Source organism: Protopterus annectens, chromosome 7.part0 (assembly GCF_019279795.1).
Source record: "Protopterus annectens isolate FY-2018-M chromosome 7.part0, PAN1.0, whole genome shotgun sequence".
Taxonomy (NCBI): Eukaryota; Metazoa; Chordata; order Ceratodontiformes; family Protopteridae; genus Protopterus; species Protopterus annectens.
This window is the reverse complement of record NC_056739.1, coordinates 727,699,721-727,725,189: the sequence shown is the minus strand read 5'-3', so window position 1 is coordinate 727,725,189 and position 25,469 is coordinate 727,699,721. Positions and strand designations below refer to the sequence as shown.

At 35.6% G+C, this 25,469-nt stretch overlaps 1 protein-coding gene across 1 annotated transcript in view; it reads right to left on the bottom strand.

Annotated features, from left to right (window-relative positions):
• The window catches only part of LOC122806083 (immunoglobulin superfamily DCC subclass member 3-like), a 1,389,320-nt gene extending 1,364,746 nt beyond the window's left edge, over nucleotides 1-24,574 (bottom strand). Inside the window, exon 1 of the mRNA XM_044076321.1 lies at nucleotides 23,944-24,574. Coding sequence (XP_043932256.1) covers nucleotides 23,944-24,574 — 631 coding nt within the window. The remainder of the gene's footprint in view (nucleotides 1-23,943) is intronic.
• Nucleotides 24,575-25,469: the final 895 nt, after the last annotated feature.

Here is a 25,469-nt window from a genome sequence, read left to right as displayed (position 1 = left end):
AATCCTTAGGCAGGCATACTTTAGCTCTGTTTAGTGTCGGAATCCTATAGGTTGTTGCTGGAGGATGCAGTCTTTTTGAACAGGAGAGGGAAATTGATTAATGGGTCAGCCTGTGGACAATATTGGGTTTAGCTCTGTTTAGTATAGGAATCCTTTGGGGTTGTAGCTGGAGGATGCAGTCTTTTTGAAGGAGAGGGAAATTGGATGCGATAGTTAGATTGTATTATCTAAATAATATCAAGAGATAGCAGTTGTCCCTGATGAATGTGAAGAAGATTCAGAGTGTACAACAACAACAACTGGATAGGGGGCTGATTGCGTAAACCTGCTGACACTGTTGCGTCAGTATCTGTCACCATTCTCCTTCCATCCATTAGCTGACAGCTAACATACTTAGTGGTGAAACTAAAAGATCATGGAGCGAGAGATTTGCCTAAGTGCTGGGGACAAGGGAGATATCATCATCAGTACAATTCTGGAGTCACACTAGCAATGAAAGAACTATTTTAGGAAATGGCATTATCTGGAAAAAACTAGAAAATCTAGGAACAAAATTGTGTGATATACTTCAAATGAGAGGAACTTTGAAATGTGAAAAAACTTTCTTTCTGAAATGTTTCAGGCTATGGTTGCAATCCTATCAGACAAGACTGGTAAAGGGAAAGGAATCTAACTGGTAAGTTAATCCCAGTTCCCTAAAATAGGGTCTTGGGGAAAACAGAATAATGTTTAAGGATATATTCTGACCAATTGAGTTTATAATCTCTAAAGTAAAAATAAGAGTACTTGGAGGTTAAAGGATCAGACTTCAATAAATATTATTAATCACTGACAATCCAGAGTTAAAAGATAAGGGCAGTAGGAAAGAAATTGTAATTTAATTTAATGTAAGATGTTTCAATGATTAAGCCTAATGTAAGACAATTAAGCATTATAAGGAAAAATAAAAATCACTGTATTTTCTCTCCCAGATCTTAAATTGGATGATGTTACAACAATGATTTCTAAGTTACTAGATGTTAAAACCAAATTCAGCATAATTGTAACTCTTGCAGCCAGAAATAACTTGAACTACACTGCCATGAATTACATGAAAATCTATTTTGGAACTATGAGAGGAAGCCTTCTTCTTCTTCTTTCGGCTTTTCCCGGTTAGGGGTCAACACAGCGGATCACCTGTCGGCTCACGATTGGCAGTGAAGTTTTTACGGTGTCGAGTTGCCAGCCGCCATGGAAGGCACATATGAACTATCAGTATATTAAAGCTCATATGTATAACAACTGGGTAAGACTGCTATGTATGGTGTATAATGATACTATGTACTTGGAGAACTGTATTAATGATTACTGTCTGCACTCAAAGGATAATTTCCATCTTAATTTATATGGAGTTGCATTCATATCAGGGAAATTACGATAACATATGAAAATTTTGTAGGAGAAACTATGGAAATAAAAATATAAATATTAAACACAGGAGACCTACTATGCTTTAAATTGTTTCTTTTGTAATGCCCAAAGCCTGTGAAATAGGTTTGAAGAACTTACTGGGATAATAAAGGAAGAAATTTACAAAATTGCGGCAGTGGTAAAATCTCTGAATATGGCAAGTAATTTTACAAAATATGAAATCTTAAGATGCAATGTTAGGGAGGAGATCTGACTAAATGAGTACATAATTCTATTTCATCTTCTTTGGTTTCAAAACAATTATGCTGACATGTGTAGTAGTCAGATAACTGATGTTACTGGAAGAAATTATTTAAACATAGTAAGACTTTAGTATGCTACTGAAGCCCAAATTTGAATGCGAAACCAGACTGGGAATATTTACAGAATCAAACAACTCTGGAAATGAAAAATATTGTTCCAATGAGAGATTTTAATTATCATGGTAGTACATGGGCTAATCTGACAACTAAAACATGGTGTGAAAATTAATTTATAGCTATTAATTACATGGTATGATGCAGTTAGTCAATGAAAATAGCTGAGGCAAGAGTACTTTGGATATTGTTAATACAGTTAGCACTAACTAATCCATAATTTGACAGTAGGCACCGCACTTGGTACTTCTGATCATTATCCTTTAATATTTCAATTACAAACACTTAACATTAAGCCAGTCAAAATATATAATTATATTATAACTGATTATGAACGCCATTAAGTTCCAACAAAATATGGACTGGCATAAACATACATTTACAATGGAAACCAATTATGAATACAATGTTCTGCAAAATATTTTACAAAGTAATGTTGATGCTACAGGTAAATGTTAAAAAGTAGAAATTCTAAATTTCCATTACAGTGAAATGAGGAATTATGTAAATTATATCAAAGAAAACAGAGACTAAAGGCATATGAAAATTTGTTATAGATGAAAATAAAAGAACTCTAAATAACATTAGAAGAACATTAGATTGCTCAATTAAAAGAGAAAAAAAATAAAATGTGAGAACAAGCTTACTGAAGAGTCCATAAATAAGAAAAATACACATATATAAATACAATGAACAACTGTTCAATTAACAACTGTAGGGCTTACATAAGTTCTATAAAGATTAATGCCATTTATGGGATACTAGAATACTTGCAACAGAATTTAACAGGCATTTTATGAATAATGTATGATTAATGTATATACAATTTATACATATAAATTAACGTATAAATGCCTGTAAAGATACATTTATTTAATTGTTAAACACCTTCAGCATGACATAGTGGTTTATGGAATCTGTCCAACAATTTCTTTGGAAATGAAAGAAAAAGACTTTAAATAAAATTAATAAAGCCTCATATATGGGATCTGATATAATGCCAGCTAACTATAACGACAGAGATTGGTACTATGCTGAATATTGTCTTTAATAATCTTCAACAAATTGAAGCTGTCTCTTGGTCACGGAAATTATCTAGTGTCATACCAATTTACAAAAAGATAAGAAAGATGAAATTATAAACTGCAGAGTGATCAGTTTAACACCTGTTTTATAAAAATGTTATGAAAGATGTATAGTTAACCTTTTGGCAAGTACAGATATAGCACTGCTATACAGAGATCATCCTACATTTATTAAGTGCAGGCCTATGATCAAATTACTATGGCAATAAGCATAAGATTAATACCTGGCATTTTCTATCTGAAATTGTCTAAGGATTTTGACTCTCTTCCCCATATTGTGATTTATAACTGCCTGATTAAAGCAAAGGCAAACAGTTAACTAATTAAATGGAGTATGTCCTGCTTGACTGTAAAGTCACCGTCCATAACTATGCAAGTAATACAGTCTGACTACTTATCAATAAGAACAGGAGTACCATAGGACTTGGTCCTTGGGCCAATATTATTTCATATTGTTTTTTCAAGAATTCCCAAGAACAAGAACTGCTGCGTGAACAATTATACTGAAGAAGGTAAAATCAGTTCTATTGCCCAGAATATGCCTTATGTTGACAGCCTGAAAAATTACATGAAGCAAATAGGAGAATAAGCTAATGAAGCCAGTATAAAGTTCTGCATAGACAGGTGTGTTTTGGAAAATATAAATTAAATAAATTAACATTTTTAATAGCACTACCTTTAAAGGAGGTAAAAACAGTATCAGACAATTTATATTTCAGCTCACAGGTTCAACAAGTGCCAAAGCAAGGAAAAAGATGGGGTGTATGATGATGTGTCGTTCAACAGGAGATAACACTATTTAATATCACTAAATAAAACTTATGTTAGATTAATTGTGGAATATAATAATGTATCTTGTGTGTACACTGCTAAATAATTGGCTATTCCTAAAAGAATGCAAAGGAAATTTATGAAAAAGATTGTAACACTAAAGATACTTAAAAAGGTTCATAGGTGTTTTCTAGGCTAACAACCACAAGGGCCTTTTTAAGCCTAATCATGCATCCCAAATCTCTGATAAGTTCTGATACCATTGATAACTGTAAGCATGGGCCTGGGAGATGAACTATTTACAGGCTATCTATGTCCATTAGAGACACAGGTGCCAAACCAGGGATGGATTTCTGGTTTCCCATCCAATTGTCCAAGTTGCACTTGAATTGGGTTAGGGATGCAGTCTGCTTCACATGGATGGGGAGCCTGTTCCACAGACGGGGTAGTCTCTCGGATATTTATCTATTTATTTAATGCAAAGCTTTTGGGTTAACCACCCTTCATCAGTACATAAAACCAGTAAATTATTACATTATTTAAATAGGGAATCATTTAAAATCACATGTTACAGCCAGCCTGTCATCCTAACTACCAATTAACTTTTAAAGAAACCTTTTAAAAACATTTTTAAAAACTAGAAAAAAATTTAAAAAAATAGAAAAACCTAGTTCTTATAGTAGAAATACATTACAAAAACCTTACAATATCATGCAATTCCAATGTCCTATAATTTTTTTTTTTAATTTCTTTAAATTTTTTTTAAAAGGTTTCTTTAAAAGTTAATTGGTAGTTAGGATGATAGGCTGGCTGTAACATGTGATTTTAAATGATTCCCTATTTAAATAATGTAAGAATTTACTGGTTTTATGTACTGATGAAGGGTGGTTAACCCGAAAGCTTTGCATTAAAGAATTTGGCGTGAGTAATAGTGTTGCAGTATTAGCGCAGTACGACCTACATTTGTGACTGTGATATTTACCTATTTAGCCAGCAGGTTCTATTTATATCACAGGCGAGGTTTAAATCTTTAGAATGGGTAATTCTGGTGCTGTTTGTTTTGTGGATATGCAGGGGGTCCATCAGAGTGGGGTCTAATAATGCCCTTTATGCCAGGCATACTTCTCCCCTCAAAAGCCTGTAAGAGACAAAATACAGGGCTAGGGCCTTGAGGCGGTCTGCATAGGACATTTTTCTTATGTCCTGCATTCTTTTAGTGAGGAACCTTTGTAGACGTTCCAGTTGCTGAATATGCCTGGTTAGGTACATACCAATGGAATATCTATTTTGTTTTTTAATTTCTACATTCCCTGATCTTCTCATGTCCTCTGGTATTTTTTTCCATGATGATGTGATTCTTTGGTTTATATAAGAATGGCATAATTTTGTTTTAGATAGTTTAATGTTTGTTGTTCTTCTTTCGGCTTTTCTCGGTTAGGCATTAGATTTTTATGGTGCCAAGGTGGCAGCTTGACACCCAACCTTCAACGAAGGCATGTCTATTCACACATGTCTTTCGAATGCCACTCGACCACGGGGAGGACATGCAGACTCCACACAGAAGGTGCTCCAGCTGAGAATCGAACGGGAGAGCCTCTTGTTGTGAGGCAACAATGCTACCACTGCACCACCACTTCTTACTGTTTTAGATAGTTTAATATGGAATTTAATTTGTTGTGCCCTTGTATTTTTTTACTTCTGTAGATTTTCATGTCACATAATGTCTGTTAATACTTTGTCATAAAAATCGTTTAACACAAAATATTAATTTCTTGTGAATATACCTGTAGTGTATAAAGTACAAATTTAGATGTTTCCATGTATTCTACAATTCAAATCCTTGATTGTTACACACATTTAACAAAATCTCTCTACAACCCAGCTGAAATGATGCCCTAAGGTTGTGTAAGGCTGTTGTAAGTCACCCTTAAAATGGTCTCCAGTAACTTTATAGATCTGTTCCTTGACCTAGCTTTGGCCTTTGGACTTCAAATGCAAACTCTCATTAAAAGTGGATCAGGCCTGCCTCCCATATCATAAGTAAATAGGATGCAACACAAACGTTTTATTTCAAAAGACTGATACTTCAACCATTGACCCTTGGTAGTTTTGTATAACACTTACAAATAATCTAGAAAATTACTAAGGCTGCTTCCTTTAGATAATTGGTATGCATAAGACAAAATATTTGTCCTTAACTGTGGAAATGTCTTGCATGTTTTCTAAACCTCTTGTCTCTCTTGCCAGATTAGGTTCATTATTTATGACAGTCATCCCCACTGGTAAGAAGTTTTGCAAATTACTGTCTTTGCCTTCCAACTTTAGGGATTATACATCAGTGGCATATTTACTGGGTACCAAACAGAAATGAATGACATTTGTGAAATGTACTCCTGAATATAATAAAAGTGCACAGTTTAAGTGAAGTGCAAAATTGTTGAAACTGGTATATTCTTACTCTCAGGTTTACTGATCTTATAAGTAGCATAAATAAATGCCAGATGTATGCGGACAGCTCCTCATTTTGGGGGACAGGTGGTGATGTCTCTTCCCCCTGCAAAAAATATTTTTAACTGTTACAATGATTTTTACAGTTCAGTGCTGTAAATATGTGCAGTTTTGTGATGACGCAGTTTTGGCCTACAATACAAATAAAGATAACAAATTACATGAATGTGTTAGGTACAGGAAAACTAATTTATGATTATTAGAAAAAAACAATAAAATTACTTTTTCAATTTTTTAAGCTAATATTCCAGAAAAATGCGCTTGGGATTAAATTTCTTCTCAATACCGAGTCCAATATAACTTTTGTTTACTGCCATCTATACATATGCAAAATTACAACAGACTCTTAAGTCAGAATGCTCAGTAAAGCAACCTTTCAAATTTTCAGTGTGTAGAACTAAGAAAAACATAAAGGATTGCTCAGGACTAAAATACTAAATTGCATAATTTTTTCAAGTGTTCCAACAGTCCAAATGTAAGAGTTTTTTCAGTCTTTTCTGATAAAAAATGAAATCAGTGTCTCTGATTATGCAACATTTACAGTTTAAGTATTTTAATTTCTGCAGCTAACTACTGTCTTCTATAGTTAGTGTGTACTACCCATCCAGTGTCTAAGTAGCAGTCTTCATCCTGGGCATCACCTGGCCTTCCTGCACAAAGGAGAGAGCACAAGTGGTGTTGCAGGTGAGCTGTTCAGACAGGAGTTGGTGGTGTCCTGGGATACTGTAATCCTGATGGTTTGAATGTGTTTTTCCCTACGCCAAGCCTTTATAACGGTGCAAGGTAAACACTGAATGATGTTAAAGTGGTTTATAAAGATGTGTTTTTATCTGAACATCCTCCACTGCAAATGATCCAGAGTTGTTTCTCTATTATATCACATACCTGTGTCCTGTGATACAGCTCCCAGCTTCCACTGGTGCCATCAGCCAGGAAGGGTAAAGGCTGTACCCTCCCAGATACAAAAGGTGTTTTGCTCAGAGCATCTCACACCTCTCCCCACTATATAAACTCAAGGTGCCAGCACTATTGATAGGGGGTCTTTCTCTGTGCCTGGGGTTGGCCAGCAACATAAAACAATAGCTGAAATTCAACATTAACAGAACTGATTTATGCGGAAGAATAAAACATACTCAGAAACTGACCATATCGACAGCTGAATTAACTATTCTCTTAAAATATCAATTGTCAAACTGTCTGCCGTATGGATCACCTCCAAAATACAGACTACAGGAAATGAAAGAAGTTAGAACAACTAAAAGATGTGGGTGGATGATCTGGTAATGTTCAAACTTAGGCAATATGCGTGTGACCACGTGTGCATCTTATGACGGAATAGTGTTCCATCCACAAAATGCTCCTACCTTCTACCGACTGCTTGCTGAGATAGACTACGGCTCCTTGATACCAAAACTGGATAAAGTGGATACTGATAAAGGCTGGATGGATAAATTCTGCTGGACAAGGACTTTGTGAACAATTCACTCTCCATACTGCCAATCTGACAGTACCAGCGAGTGCCAATCACTCCACTTATAAAAACAAAAGAAAAAAAAAACTTGTATCAGAAGAATGAGAAAAAAAATAAAAAGAATAAGGAAAAACAATTTAAAAAATATAAAAGTCATACATGAAATGAATAAAATGCCAGCAGTTCTGGGATTTTGTTTTCAAACTCCTTAGTATAGGATCACTGGGCACTCTAAGAGCAATTAGCTAAGATTGTGAAACTGTATCTGATCCACCAGAGGAGGCAGAAGAGTCACAATTTCTACCAATGAAGTGGGTTAAAAATTTCATTGAAACAGTACTGGGTCCCCCACTGCTTTTTCCAAATATCAGACCTGTTTGTCTCATAAGGTCTGCACAATAATCATAGCCTAAACTGATGCATTTTTCCATTAGCTGTAAAAAAAAAAAAAGAAAATGCAGATCTTTAACTTACTATTATTATCCAGCTATCTTGAGTTTCAAATCAGGCTTGATATATTTCTTTTGTGGATAAATTGTCATCATGAAATAATAAAGAACTCAACTAAACTAATGGAGACTTATGTCTTCTTTATGTTTGCTTAGTCAAATTAGTGTTACTGTTTAACGGTTTTGAAATACTTTTAAATTTAACCTTGGAGGCCTGTCACCAATGATGCACACTGCTGAACAAAACATTTGAATGTTTTTTGTTTTTTTTTTTTCCATAGAAAGGAAGGTATTCAGCAATTACAATGAGAGCTACCTTGGTAAACGAGATACACTAAAAAAATCCTGAAATGTGCATTAACTCACAGACAACAAGAAAACAAATTCCCATTTATAGCCATTTCAAACAACTACTGTGTGTGTATATTTATATATCCTCAATTCATGCTGACTGAAGCTGTGAAAAGAAGGCTCCGAGCTTCTAGAAAAGGTGAAGTGATTGTGTTAAGCCACTGTTATCAAATTCAACATTTTTATAAAAGTCAGGATGCAGTAATCTGCCAGGAGTAACTTAATCTGTTCAAAAGCTCTGAGCAAAACTTTTGTCCTTGAATATTGTGAATCTCTACAAGACTATACTAAAGAAAATAACTAGAGACGGAAATCATGAAGAAATTGCTGGATAGTTCTCATGGAATGGTTATGTTCTTATAAGAAAACATGATTTAAATGTCTGCATTTCAAGTCAATGTTTCTGTTTTTTTTTCTCACCATTTCACAAGCTGTCATAAGTTACTACAGTGATTTATTAGTGCATACCTTTTGAGTAGAAAATGCACAATTGTTGCATCATCTTTTACATTCAAATACAGAAACTGCAGCTTAACATGGATATAGTGAGTATTAAAAATAAATAAATGAATGAATGAAAGGGTTGCATGTTATTATGATACAAACTAGCCTTTGAGATTAAGCAGGTAGATTTCATCGGTAACAGTGTCAGTAGAGGATATATTTTCATAAGGGATTTAGGCAGTCTATGAACATCTGCCACTATAAGAGTCTCCAGGGTTTACCTATGAGCCATGAAAGATATTTTTCAACTGTCTATTGAAAACTAAATGCCAAAAATAGTGAGCCGATAAAACACAAAAATAAAATATTTTTCTTGCAGAGGGGCAAACCCCTACAACCCCTAAAAATTATATATTCCAACTCCACCACAATACCACAGTGAAGAAAAAGGGAAAAATCCTAAAATGCATGCAGCTGTCACATACTATGCATTATATTGCAATGAAACTTGTGCCCAGATTAAATTTTCACACAGTGGGAGTATGCTTCAATACAAAGCCAGGAAGAACACTAGACAACACAGAAATATTATTTAAAGTAATAGTGGGACTTGCTTAAACAGTTAATAGAGCAACATCACTCACACATGAATATGCTGTTAACAGGAATGTCTTCCATTACTGACTAAATATAAGGATCTGTGATTTATGGGGGCAGGGACGAATAAGAAGATGACAGACAGTGAGGAAGCTGATCAATTTTTTCCCTGTGCTGGGTATCCAAGTTGCACAGAACAAAGCACACAGGTACACTGGGAGGTTGAGTAAAAAACAAGACTAACATCCAAGAAAAAATACCACTAATAATCATTAGAAAGCAAACAACAGAAATAAATGTTTATCAAGTCTTTATCATCCTAAACAGTTAGAACCTCCTCAGAATAAATGTTAGTGAGTTACAACAGTCTTTAACAAAAACAAGACATGCTATTAATTTTGCTGTTATGAGTTCATTCTGAGGATTATTGGTAATGTTTTTCTTGGTTAATATGTACATAGGAAAGAGGGAGTAGATGTTCTAGACTACTCCTCTGGCAACTAACAACTTTAAAACTTTATGTACCATTTTTGGTCTCTCTGGAAACACTGCCAAAAGCTAAAATGAAGCTGAACAGTAAAAAAAAAAAAAAAAAATGCAACGTGAAGACAAATACAGTGGTAAAAAACAAATGCTGAACTGAAGTTCACAGCAACCACAGTTGTGTGACATTGGGAAAAGATGCCTGACCTCCTTAAGCTATCATACAATGTGTCAAATGCTCTCCAATTCAAGTTATTTTATTCAGAGTTTTGTATAATGTTCTGCCTTCTAGTTGCCTACCCTTCATACTTCACCAAACTCGTTCATCTTATTTTCATGACCTGAATTTCTTTATTTCTAATCTTCCGTTGTCATTTATTTATATTCCTATTTTCCCTTACAAGTCATACTGAGATAGCACAAATTATGTGTGTCATTAATCACGTAAACTGGCACAGTCAAACAACATTTTTGAATATTGGAAAATTCTATGAATAAAAACCCATGCAAGAACCAAATCCAAGTATTTTCTACATTTAGCTTTCCTCTTGAAGCATGATTCTTATATTTTGCAACTTAGTTTTTATGTTTTCACAGTATAGGCAGCTGATTGATTTTTTAACATGTATATAGCAATCAGCATATTTTAAACAAACCTTATTTCAGAAACTGTAATGCACTTCATGTTCTGTAGGCAGATAGGTCAACTGGCTGAATTTTTTGACATTCTTGAAATATATGAAATATTCCCTACACATATATTAATGAAAGTAGCTCTGAAAGCCCCACTCATAATTTTCCAAATGTAACAAATACAAAAAAGCAGTAATGAAGAGAATGTGTACCTGATTTTCTTCTATGTATCTTTCACATACAGTACTTACAGTCATTATCAAAGTCAAATAATAAAAATGCATATAATACAAACAAGCAGTTTATCAGAGATCAATAAAATAAAGGGTGTCCACCAAAACAGATGTTGCCCTAGTATTTCCATGCATCTATAGATTTAGAATGTGTGTGTGTGTGTGTGTGCGTGTAACTATACCATTAATGGTCAACATTCTGTAAACATCCATCTATCCATCAATAACCCCTTTTGTTAAGATTTTTGATCACAGGGTCATGGTATCACTTCAACATTGATAATAACTTAGAGCCAATGTTCACACTGCTCGTGGTTATCCCTGCCATTGTTCTTCTTCCATACCACACACACACACACACACACACACACACACACACACAATTGCACGCTCACACCTTTGGCCAGTTTAGAGTAACCAGTCACCTACTGCATGTCTTTGGGATGTGGCAGGAAACAGAAGCACCCAGAGAAAACCCAAGCAAACACAGAAAGGGCATGCAGACTCCACACAGGAGGCACCCCAGGTGAGAATTAAACTGGATCATTTCTTTCTGTGAGGTAACAATGGTATCCACTGCTCACTGTGCTGCCTGTATGCATATATCTGGATCATTCTCATATGTTTTTCCATTTGTGTAATGGATCTGAGCTTCTTAGCTCCACACTTTTCTTGTTTATGAGAGAGGGCACAGCAGCATCAAGAACCTTCCTTCTTCTACAATTTTAACAGCAATGCCTTGCAGTCAGACCTGTAATGCACATTAACTTAGCCCGGAAAGGGTTGGTCTTACTGTTTCTGTCCAACTGTGGAAGCACTAAGACAATCCTGCAGGTAGTGACAGCAGAGTATAAACACACTGTTGCATGTATTAAGCTTTCCTTTAACTTCTTGCAAGTGGAAATGGCAATAGTCATCAATTGATATCAAAACACTCTGATTTTTCTAGTTTCAGGTGAAGAAGAGTTAGAATATTTATTTATTTATGTATTTATTTTATTTTTATTAAATAAATGCAAGACACTGACCTGTACAGAACTCACCTGCTTTGTCTGGCAAAGGCTGTGATGGCCTCTCTACCCCAGGCCAGTAATCAAGGAGCCTCAGTCCTCACCACTGACACTGGTGAGAGACAGCCACAAAGAACAGCAATGGATTTACACAGTATTTTCAAATGCAGCTCTTTGTAACAAGCACGGTTTCCCTGAAGATCACAGAGGGAACATGCTCCAGACCTGAGACTGGACTCTCTCTCTCCAGATCCCAAACAAAACTCACTTTGGAGCACTGTGTCCCAATTCCAAGCAGCTGACACACCCACACCTGGGTATTTGATTTTCACACACTCACACACACACACACACACACACACACACACACACACACACACACACACACACACACTTCTGGGAAAGGCTGGCACAGATTTACTATATGTACCTCCTCTGCACACACTATAAGGTAACCATGCTGCCACCAGTTAACCATTCTAAAATAGAAAATATGATAATACTAATTATCTAAGCACAATAAGTACCAGAGTTTTAGTCACAAGAGAAATAAAAATAACACGGACAGATTCACACAGATGCAGAAAAATAAAATGCAACTATTTCATTGTATTTCCTGACTGTCTAAAAAATAACTGTTCCCTAGCTAACTTAATTAATACAGCAAGGCAAGATAAGATGCTGAGATTCTTACTTCTACAAGGCAAGATGGTGAGCTTCTAACTTAACTGAACTCAACTCAACTAAACTAACTGACTATGACAAGTGTCATAGATCTTTTATATTAGGTTCCAAAGAAAGGAAAACAAAACAAACTGCTGTAAGAGTTCCATCCTCTCAGTGCTGGTTATAGAATGACATCACATTTGATCACATGACTCTGGTACAATACACAGTCAGAGCTTTGCTAAGATCTATTGCAGTATCTGAAAGCTATAGGACAATTTCAAAAACATCTACTCTTTCCTTCCAGAACTCTTTGTTTAGACAAACATTGTATCAGTTATAATAACACTGCTGATATATTTTTAACACAAGCATCTGTACAAATCATTGTGATAGTCAAATGACACAACATTATTTACAAAAGTCCAACTAACTATGCTGGCATATGTTACACATGCACTGCCCTATTCTCTCTGGCACAGATGGCAATACCTCACATCATTACATAGGGTATATCTATTGATTTGATTTTTTTTGTGGCAAACCAACTTTTTACCAAATGAGTGTTATTTGCCTGTGATGTATCAATGAAGCTGACTGACAAAAAGGGTACTTAAGATCAAATGGGGCAACTGCCATACAAACAGTATACTATGCTTATATATTTCACTGAAAGTGATGCCACAGAATGGGAATTTTCTTGTAGTCTTGTGTTTCGAATTGGCATTGAAGCAGAAGAAGAACATTTCTCAGGGATGGTGTGGTTGGCAAATTATCCCCTTCACTTGTATCTGTCTGTAGTCACTAGTGACAACCTAAAAATCTGGGATTATTGTCTTTTGTAGATGCAGTTGAGGTGAAATTCTTCAAGCGTCACTAGCATAAAGAAAAAGAAGCCGAGAAAGATAATACTGATCACGGTTATTCAAAGCAAATCATTGCCAGTGTGGTTACTAATTATTCTCTTCTTTCAGGCGATTTCTTTCTTCTTCAAGTTAGTGCCACCATGGAGTTGGTATATGTACATTCTGGGGGGGGGGGGGCTTGCCCCCGTGCAAAAAGCACTTAAAATTAACTCAATTTCTCTTGCTTGGGATTGGAGGTTGGCATTAATGGATAAGGTGTTTACTGCACATATACAAGGTACAGAGTATGATTCTCACCTCTGAGAAAAATTGTCTAGGCTGGAATTATTACTTCATATAAATTCCTCTTTGTTAAAAGTGAGAAATTTATATTTTGTCATAAATAGTTGAATAAATGTTTACAAATGTTTTCTTTGTTATATCAACAAATGCCTGAAGTAGAGTTCTTCAAATTCTGTAACTTTTTCTCTGATTTTTCTCCACCAAACTCCACACCACACAATTTTGGGAAAAATGTGGTAACCAAGTGGGCTTGAAAAATGGACGAGTAGGAGGCTGTCAGGCAATAAGCAAGGTCCTTTCTTCAGGTTATGGGACTGGATATGAAACCAGAAACAATATTTATCTGACAGCATGCCTTTTTTTGGGGGGGGGGCGTGACTGAAGGCCCCAATGATATTTCTTTTGGAAGGATGGGGTGGCACAGTGGCACAGTTTATAGTGTTGTCGCAAAACAGCAAGAGGTTCCATGCTTCAATTCTCAGCTGAGGTGCCTTCTGTGTGGAGTATGCATGTCATCCCTGTGTATGCGTGGGTTTACTTCAGGTGCTCCAGTTTCCTCCCACATTCCAAAGATATGCAGTAAGTGGATTGGCCATAGGTATTACTGTCCATGCAAGTATGTGTATGGAAGAACTACCGAGGAAGCGCTAGCTACCCAGCTACATAAACCTTGGCTCTAGATGATTGTTACTGTTGAAGTGACAGCCCATCCCCATCTACAAAAATGGGAAAAAGGAATTGAGGATGGATTGATTGCTCATGGAAATTTGAGTGAGTTTCCAGAATTTCAACATTGTTTAGAGAATTCTAAATGTTTAAATGCCAAATGCTGACAGTTTCTACAACTCAGATCCATTTACTATGATACCAAGATTCTTAAACATTACAGTAAACAGTAAAACAGTAAACAGCAAACTTTATTATCATTCAGACCGTACACAAAGAATTGCACAGCTGAATGACATTTTGTTTTTCCAAGCCCACATGCACATAAATAAGCTCATGTACAACATAAGCACCAAAAAAACAAAACAAATGCAAGCACAACAACAGCAGAGTCCAAGCCAACCAAAGGCACAAATGTTTCATCATCCATGCACAATGTATCCTGGTAGTGACTGTATCCATCTTCTCCCTCCACAATGCCTCCAGCCTCATCTGCAACACCAACACTGTTTAAACTCCCAGTCAGACTCCCTCTGATCAACAGAACCTCAATTCCAGAAAGAATCAGACTGATACATAAAAAGTCAGGTGTCAACTACTTGTATCAAGCACAACCGCTGCCACCTGAAGGCCCGAATGGCCATACCAGTTCAACAATTTCCCCACAATCTTCATCATCCACTCTGTCATCGCATCATCTCCAACATCATCTCCAACACTAGCAATAATCCCAAAAACCCAGTCCGGTCTCCTTATCCGATCTGAGCACTCAGCAAACAAAAGTCAGGCCTCTGCCAACCGCATCCAGGGCAACTCGCCACGCGAAGGCCTGAACAGTTGCAACCAGCACAAGATCTCCAAAAACACAACAGATCCAATGACCCAACAAGAACCATGGCTGCAGACAAACCTCACACCCAACTCAAAGGAATACTAACTCTGTTGGGAAAACTATACCTAAATTGATGAGTAAAGGAACAGTTGGGAAAAGAAGTATAGCACCCTTTACTGGTGCTTCATTACCAAAGAGGAACAAACCAGTTTAGACTCTAAAAAAGAGGGTACTAACAATTTGGTAGGTAACTAGAGCTGCATGCCTGGGAATATAACCTAAGACAGTGGACACTGCTTTCAGTCATCCCTCACCTGACATTTATGTAGAATAAGTTGTTACACCAATGGTAGCTTCTATGGATAACAGCAGATGGAGATGCTCTCTAGCTAATGCAGACTATTTTCATATGGTATGGGACTGTCAGAAGATCCATAATTTCTGGATTTAAATCATTGAAGCTGCTTCTTGGGCAATCAGGAAAATTTTACTGGGCTATGAATATCGAGATTTTTGGTTACGTGGTCTAGAATCCTCTAGAATCAATCCTTTTTACTTAAAGTGGCAGACAAATAATGAACTAGAATTGTTAACCTGGTTATGATTGCTTTATTATTGCCAGTTAGAAATCTGACCATACAGACTTTGTCAGTATTTTGGTACTTATGAACAGACTTTGTTCACAATTAAATCATAAATAATACACTACTTTTAAAGATTTCTAAATGCCTTGGTATAGTACTGTGGGTAATTAATAATGTGAATTACAAATGGTATAGAATGTATAGAATATATCACACACACACACACACACACACACACACACACACACACACACACACACACACACAGTTTTTTCTCATTATTTTTCTTTTTGGCTTTATCCAGAATTTATGAGCAAAGAAGTTGAGAAGTATGCATGAGAATAAGATATACTGTATTATGATTTTACTTGATCTTTTGAAAATTATGACATGCTAAGAATTTTAAGTAATTAATCCCAGGTATAGCACACCTTTTGGAATTCTCTTGCACTCTCTCTTTCTCTCTTTGTATGTCTACTCTAATAGAAATGCATTCCAACATTTCTTTAAACTCCTTTTTTTATTTATATTGTAAATAAAGTCATCACAATGCAGAAAATGCAAAATTCAAAAATTCAAACCAACACACTGACAGAATTCAGTGATCACAAAGTCAAAGCGTTCCAACTGAAGGCATTTGTGTAGAATCTAGATGCGTAACCTCAGGCTACAGACAGACTTAACAGTTGTAACTGTAGCACAAAGTAAGCATTTGTTACAGTCTCACTTTTCTCTTCACACAGACTACCCATGTATTTACTGTGTGGGGTGTTGACATGCATCGACCCTTTTATGTTAAAGAGGGGAAAGAAGAATGGCTACTTCCAACTTTCAAACCCTGTCTAATTAAACAGCAGAGATTATCCCTTTGATCAGGTTGAGAATAAGCTATGATATAATCCCAGAATCAGAAACGAACACATCGGCAAACAAAGCAAATGCTCTTCCTCATCAAACCACCTCAATGGCTTCATCTAAAAAAAAGACAAAGTACAACATTTTCCTATGGTTCTTCTAGTTATCTAGCAAAAGTTAAACTTACAACTTTTCAACTAATTTGTGTGATTATTTCTCTCTAGTGTTCCATTTCCTAACCTCTCAATCTTCTCAAGCACACTTCCATGAAACTTCAAGTTTTCTGCACCCTCAACACATGCTCCATACATCTTTACCTCACTTGTCTTGTGTTATCCTTCACCTGAATGTAAACTATGCACATCCACTGTGTAATGTATTTAAAGGTGTATTTTTATCTTCAATATACCATGTATAACACCTTACGATGTTATTACCTTGTTTACTGTAGGGTTATGTATGACATTGCTTTTCTGTATTTTTTGTACTTTGTTATTATTATTATTATTATTATTATTATTATTATTATTATTATTATTACTTAATATGTCAAGTAAGTTTCAAGTCAATGTTTTTATTACTGTCTTCAGAGCTTTTATCCCTAGGCCTCCACAGAAAATAGCCCAGTGAGAACTTCCCAGTAAGCAAATGCTAACACATAAAACAAATAAATATAATAGTTTATAACAGTTTTTAGGAAAGCTGTATTACAGATACATGTTCAGAAGTGATTATTCTAGATATCCATGATACCTTATTGACCTGTCAATAACACAGCACTCCTGGTAGTTATAAAAGTAAAGCTCATTTATTTTTGTCTGTATATAATGGATAACATGCAAAAACAGTCATTAAAAAATCACTGCAAGACATACAGAGAGGGTAGGTAACATGGGTACATTTCGAAGCACACAAATATGGTTCTCATGATGTAAATGTAGTTTGTCCTATACTCATATACTCACTAAACTGCTTTAAACAGTTGGATGAACTCATACTATTGAATCTATAGAAAAGAACGGCCATATTACATTAGGGATAAAATGCATTAATAACATTTGAGTTAAATTAACCTCCAAAGTTATTCAATTACATTTCGCTATGGAATGAAATGTATTTGGGAGGTTTTGAGAAGAACAATCCAGCACAGAGGAGCCTTAGTCTTTTGTGCCTGAAACATTATCATAATATTACTTTTTGTTAAAAAGAAAAGCACAGAATGCTAACTATCGAGAACCTAAATATATAATCAGTGCTAAAAGCACAATGACTGCAGTGCCCTCAGGATCAGTTTTAAACATAGTCCTGATGCGTTACTAAGGACAGGATTCACATGATCTACTGTATCACAGTGTGGTCATTGCAGAGCTTGGTAAGAAATAAACATTCTAAGTATTTTACTGAGAAATGTATTAAGTTTATCATTTTTTTTTACTTATTTTACTTTTATTGTGAGTGGAGTAATGCTGCTGCATTTTTTCACAAAACCTGCCACAGTATCTGACAATTAAAATTGTTTAAGACCTCTTTTACATAGAAACATTGCCACCTATCGGCAACAGTCAGTAGTACAGCATGTCAAAGGAAAATATTAACAGCGTGCTAAAGTATTAGCTGTGAAACACCTGACATGAAATTTGGCAATTTAACTATATCACAATATCACTGCAGTTGAGTATTGTTAACATTTCAATGCATGCTACTAAAAAGTACTAGACAAAGGGTGCATGCCTGTAAATCAAAAACATTTGGATTTAATTGCATAGCAACCACTTTTAAGGAGTCTCCCTAATAAAACACTATAGTAACTGCAGTTCTGCCTTTGTAACTGAAATTCATCCTAATGTGAAATAGTATTCTGACAAGAATACAGGCAGTGGGAAAATGTTGTCTTAGTATCTTCAAGGCGTACTTTGCTTCCCTAATTATACACACTTTTTTCTTTTCTTTTCTTTCTTATTTTGCATATAAACAACAGCACTGGCCATTCTAACTTACCTGTTTCGATGATCAGTGCTCTTGAGTAACTACAACATTGAATATAGATATAGATATATATATATATATATATATATATATATATATATATATATATATATATATCATTAGAAATTCAAATCAATATCTTATAGACATTAACAACACTAATAAAATAATATCATAGTTCCTGTTCTAATTACTGTTTTTGTGATTTTTATGGCTAACTTAGCTGCTGCTTTTTCTTTGGTACACCACATATTATAAGGGAATTTATTCTAGTTTTTCCTGTATTAACAGACAAACTTGCATCATTAACTTCTATTTAGATAGACCAGCCTCTAAAACAATGTCATGTTCCAATACAAAGTTTATCTTTATATGAGGGGACATGCCTGGAGAGATAATTTGGACTACAGTCAAGTTTACTTTCAAAACAAAGTTGCATTAATGACAGCTGACAATCGAATTTTAATAAAGGTATGTCACACCGAGGGGGGGAGGTAATGTCAGTGTTTCCATCATTACCAGCAACAAATCAGGTAATTCTACTAAATTCTTACTCAAGCCTAAGTTGAGCAGATGGTAAAACTCAATCAGAAGGTGGGGAGAGTATGAAAGTGATGAATCTGCAGTAGAAACTCTGCATTGTCTGTCTTTATCATGACTTCACAAAACATTTGTAACATGGAACAGACCCCTGTCTCAAGAAGTGGAAGCTATGCAAGTTGTATAGCAAAGATATAGTTACTCCTTTTTTTGTTTTCAAAAGAGGCAGTGGAACATAATATATGTAACCATTTATTTTGTACGGTCAAGATTTTTTTGTCACATGAGTCTGATGTTTTTCCTACAGCTGGGCAATCTTAGAAGTGGCTCTTGGATGAAATGTAGCACTTGAAGCAAATTGTTCTTGACAAATTTGCTAGTTACACTATGACAGCATTTTATAGAATTTTTAATTACAAGAAAAGTGAACACAATGTCTGAAATGCATCCTCATTATTAAGCAAACTTATTTACTAAAGCATCGGGGAAATAAAGCATTCCAGTTTTACTACTAAGTCTTTAAAATATGCAATGTCAATGGTTGATTATTACTGTGGCTCATACATGACTTGGAAATTTTAATGCAACTACAGTAGCTGGGTCTTGAACCCTATCTCATTTTTTTCTTACTATAGTATTATACTTCAAAAAAGCCATCTGTGATAAATTGATGCAAACCACAAATTGCATCTGTATAATTATTTAGACTTGTAATTAATTTCTCCATCATTTACACTACTCTCTGTCTTTTTTTGAGTTTTAAGGGCATTCATTTTTGGAAAGTTCTTTCATTTATAAAGCAGGTAACATGGCTCATCTCTGCATTGAATGACATAAAACAGGTCCCCAAGTTTAAAATTTGAATAGCCGACTGTGGTCTCTCTATCTGTCCAAGCATTCCTGCTAGAAGCACATTAAATATTTTTCAATGCAAATAGTTGTATATATATATATATATATATATATATATATATATATGGAACAGTGCTTTTTAAACCAAATTAATTTTTAATAATGTCTGCTTTATTCACTGTTACTTTACAACCTTTACATAATGTGCCTTTTTTCTTTAACCAATAATAAATTAGTCTGCCACACACCATAGCCTTCCATGAACCCGCCATGTTCCATCACTGCTACTACAGGTATACAACCATGAGCCCACCATGTTCCAGAAATGCTACTACAGATATAAAACCATGAATCCACCATGTTACAGAAATGCTACGACATGTATACACCATGAACACCGCCATGTACCAGAAATGCTATGACAGGTATACAGCCATGAACCCACCATGTACCAGAAATGCTATGACAGGTATGCAATATTTCAGTGGATATGCCAGCCATACATTAAAACTACTGATGCCTGCTCAAGACTGATGTGGGGGTTTGAAAAGGTACAAGATGAGACTGTTACAAGCACATTTGAAAGTTGCACTAAGACTGGGATGGGGCATATGTTTTAAGAAACAAAAAAGGTGCTCTGCTCAGTGACCTACAAAATTACATGTACTTACCTAATAAAGTAATACATACTAACGATACAGTGAATTGTGTATCAGAAAATTGAAACTGACCACCTGTTGCAATAACAGATTTAGACAAGAGATGTGGTAATTATTTTCAATATTTTCGCCCTGTTTGTTCTATAAGTTTATCAAAATGTTCACATCTTGCTCAGAAGGTGATTTCAATCACGACAGCAAAGCACCGTTCAAAAGAGAACAACACCAAGTAGGAGTAAAAAAATCAGTCTCATCATCACACTGATTTCAAACACTAAGATTTCAGTCTCTTCCCAGCTTTCAAACAAGGATTTCCATAGCTATTCCTTTGTCTGATATGAATAAACCTTTACCATATCTGAATGTGGTACTTGAACATTTGAACAATCTTCAGCAGCAAGTTTCAAACATATAACTTAAAAAGGGGGTTAAAGGTAAGAGTAGTGCTTCAGTTCAGTGAGAACATTATTATGAGGACTGCTGCTGCCTAAAAAGCTGTCAGTAGGACTATGCTCACTGGTGATACTACAAGTATGACTCCTGCTGCACACCTCAACACATGTGACACTCGTGCTGCACACCTCAACACATGTGACACAGTCAGCGAGAAGCCATATCAGCAAGGCGGATGCATGCATTATTATTAAGTCAATCAGTTTGAAAATATCAAAAGTTCTTCTTTGGGAACCAGCTAAAATATTTAACTGACAAGTCATTTAACCAGACAGTGCTCCTGGATCACCACCAAAAAAGGACAATTTGTCCAGAAGGCTTACCAACTCAACAAAAACATAAAAAGGGAAAACACTGAAATACTAATACAGAATGGCCAAGGACATGCCTACCTAACAAATACTGTTTCTAACATAAAGCAAAAAAAATATGTGTGTGTGGGGTGATGGTGGTGGTGGGGGGGGGGCAGTTTAGAAACAAGTCCTGCACTTTATGTTGCTTTCCTACACTAAAACCGATTACAGAAACATAAAAACATCAGGTCACTAAGTAATGCGAATCATTAACATTAAAACCGATGTGAATCATAATGGAGGACACTAGAAATTTAGTAAAGATTAAATTAAATTTTGTACAACTTTGAACTGCTCTGTACTACAACAAAGTCAGCTTTTTGGGACTTGAGAAAAGACACCTATGTGAGCCACCAATTGCAAGTACCTGTGGACCAAACTGATATTTACTTGATGAATGGAAATGGATGTGATATTAACACTTGAGTTAAGGACCTAGACTGATGCCAAGAATGCCGATTTCTGTATCAGTTTTTATAATAAAAAAGTGGGACAGAGCCTGTTAGAAAACATGTTCTAGGATTGTAAATCATATTTCATTGCATGGATATATCATTAGAAGAAGCTGATGAGAAAATTGTTTATGTTTAAATTGGATAATACCCAACATCATATGAACCACTACCCAGACCATTAAGAACCATGTTTCATGCTTATAAACGGATTGAGTAGTCTTTTATTTTATTTTTTTTATTTCTTATCAGTACCTACTTGGGTTATACATGATGAGTACAGAACATTAACATGCATTTCTAAATGCAAAGAACAGTCAAGAATAAAAGCAAATATTTACCGAGCAGTGAGTCTGACATCTGTCAAAGGAACCATCATGTAATATTTGATCAAGCTCTAGCCAATCAGAATGCAAGTCTTTCTTACTGAAATGTATGAACACTAACTTCTTTATAATAATAATAATGTTTTCCCTTCTACAGTACAAATCCATTTAATTCCCGCAAGATTTTAGAGCTACTAAAACTGAATAGACCTATAACTGCTGATATAAATACTTTACTGTATATATATACCTGTCTTAAAATTATGTTTTTTTTTTTGTCTGAGAAATATAACTGTTGTTTTTCTGAAAACTGCCTGCAATTCTCTCAGTACAGATGTACTGTGATGAAGCTTTTCTCCCTGAGCCTCCACTGAAAAAAGGGCTCTGCCCATTTGGACTTTCCAGGCCAGCTAAGACAAATAAATAAATAAACACAAATTGAATTGCGAGTCTGCAGGACAAATGTCACCAAGTACTCCCAGGGACTACCTGTCTCAGATAACTTAATGCATTTCACTGATTGAAATATGAGGGAGTTGGAAGTGAAAATGAATGTGGATGTCATCTAAACTGAGTACAGCAAACCATACAGAGCCGAAGGGCATGGAAAACTGACCTGGAAGGTCTATAAGATTAGGGCTTCAACTGAGGTCAATAAATGGATTGATAACTGCTTAAAGGATAAAAAGAGTGTATGATTCTATGGTGGTATTACATCCAACTCTAACTAGATGCAGAGATTATTTATAACAAAATGTTTCTGGAAGAGATATTTGAGGTGATTGCATGCACTGTTTTCAAGCAATTTTGTTTTAAACTTTTGACCATCAAACAGTGTCTTTGTCAGTTTAGAAAAAAAGCACTAGAACACCAAACTTATGAGAAATCATTCACATCTGAAATGCTCATTCCCCACCAGAAAGGCACAATAAACACACAGAGCATTAACAGTATATCATTGACCAACACATGTCAAAGACTTACCAATGTGGAAGAGTTAGAAGGCTCAACAGTTAACCTACATCATCACTTTGGGATGTGGAAGGAAACTTAAACATGAGGAAAACCGATATGGATTAAATGGGGGGGGGGGGTTAGACTCAGCAAAGAGGGCATCCAAGCCAGGAAACAAACTGAAGAACCAAGCGCAGAGTGGCAGCAATACTAACTGTTAAATCACTGCACTGTGCTTCAGACATATTTACTTTACTTAGAAAATAAATGCATTCATTCATTCTTTCATTCTCTGATATCCAGTTCAGGTGGTGAGAGAGGAAAAGAATCCCTTTATATTTAATGGGCACACAGAAAACTCTGACCTAAACAGGCATCAGCCAAATAAAAGATGCAAACATTCAATTATTCTCACATCACACACACACACACACACACACACACACACACACACACACACACACACACACACACACAAACACACAAAACCCCTATGACTAACTTTGTCAGCTCACCAATTCAACTACAGCCACACCTTTAGGGCGTGGGAGAAAATAAGATCATCCAATAAAAATGCACTTGGACACATGAGGAAAGAACATGCAGACTCCAAACAGAAGGAACCCCATGCTAAGAATTAAACACAGGAATTAAGTGCTGTGAAGCAATGCCGCTAATGCTATGCATTCTGCCAGCCAGGAATAACAGCAACAAAATTAGAACACAATAACAATCCTGTCCTGCTGTTTTTGTTACCACAACATCGTTTGTGTTTTCTGATTGTTACAATAAGCACCACTGGCAAATCGCATGACTCCAATACTACTAGTATTGGTACTACTACTAACACTACTGCTACTACTATTGCTTCTACCATTACTACTACTACTACGGCCACTACCTCCACGGACACTGCAACCACCACTACTACTACCACTATCACCACAACCACCATGACTGCTATTGCTATCACCACAATCACCATTAACACTACTACTACTGCTACTATCTCCACTGCCACTACAATCAACACTACCACTACTACCACCACCACTACAACCACCATTACCACTACTACTACTGCCACTATCGCCACAGCCACTACAACCACCACTAACTTTACTAGTACTACCACCACCACAACCACCACCACCACTACTATTGCTACTATTGCTACCACCACAACCATCATTAACACTACTACTACAGTCACTACAACCACTACTAGTACTACCACTACCAGAACCATCACTACTATCACCACCACAGCCACCACTACTACTACTACCATTACCGCCATAACCATTACTACAACCACAACTACCACTACTACTTCTACCACCACTGCCACTACTACTACTACCACTACCACCAGAACCACCACCATTACTACTACTACAACCACTATGACCATAACAACAACCACCACTACTATTTTTGGAATTACTTCCCATGGAAAAATTATAAAACATAAATATAAAATAAAAAAATATAAATAAAATCAAGGTCTGAGCACATTTTTCATCTAGGGGAATCATAAGCAATTCAATTTTTTGTTAGAGACCATCATTTGTTGTTATTTCAATTTTTTGCATTTCTAAAAGGGACATTTGCAACCCTGTCATTATATATGCATAAGTTGTAATGATGCTCCAGTGAAGAGCATTGAACAATGAAATAAGCAAACAAATGGCAAAATAAATCCATGAGAAAATGGGTAAATGCCCACTTTCTTTCCTTACAAGCTAAATTTGCTAAGTCTGAGTGATATGCAGCCTGGTCTGTAAAGATCTGGATAAAATAAATGAATGTAAAAATACTTCTGCTGATTAGCTAATCAGTGGCAACACTGATACAATACTGATGTATGGCATTATCACAAAACAGTTAGTCTTATCTAAGACCTCACCCAATGTTTCAAAAGGAAATGCATCTGCTCTGTTATATGCTGGTAATGACGAGCACCATCTGTATCCACTTTAATCTATCAGTCTATCTACCTGTCTATCCGTTTAGGCAAAAAATAATAACAACAATCAGCAAAGCATTTTCTGTAGTAATATTCACATAGAATATATATATTGCAGTTTGTTAAAGATATCAGAATTATTTGTCATTTTTTTCTTTTATTTCAATTTTCAAAAGATTAACAAAATCTGAAAATCAAATTAAATTTTTTGTGCATCTTGCCAACAAAAATCAGACTTGCATTATCTCAGTCAGCTTGCCTTTTCATTGTCATCTGTGTTTTATATGTATATGTTTTACCACTGCTTGAAATA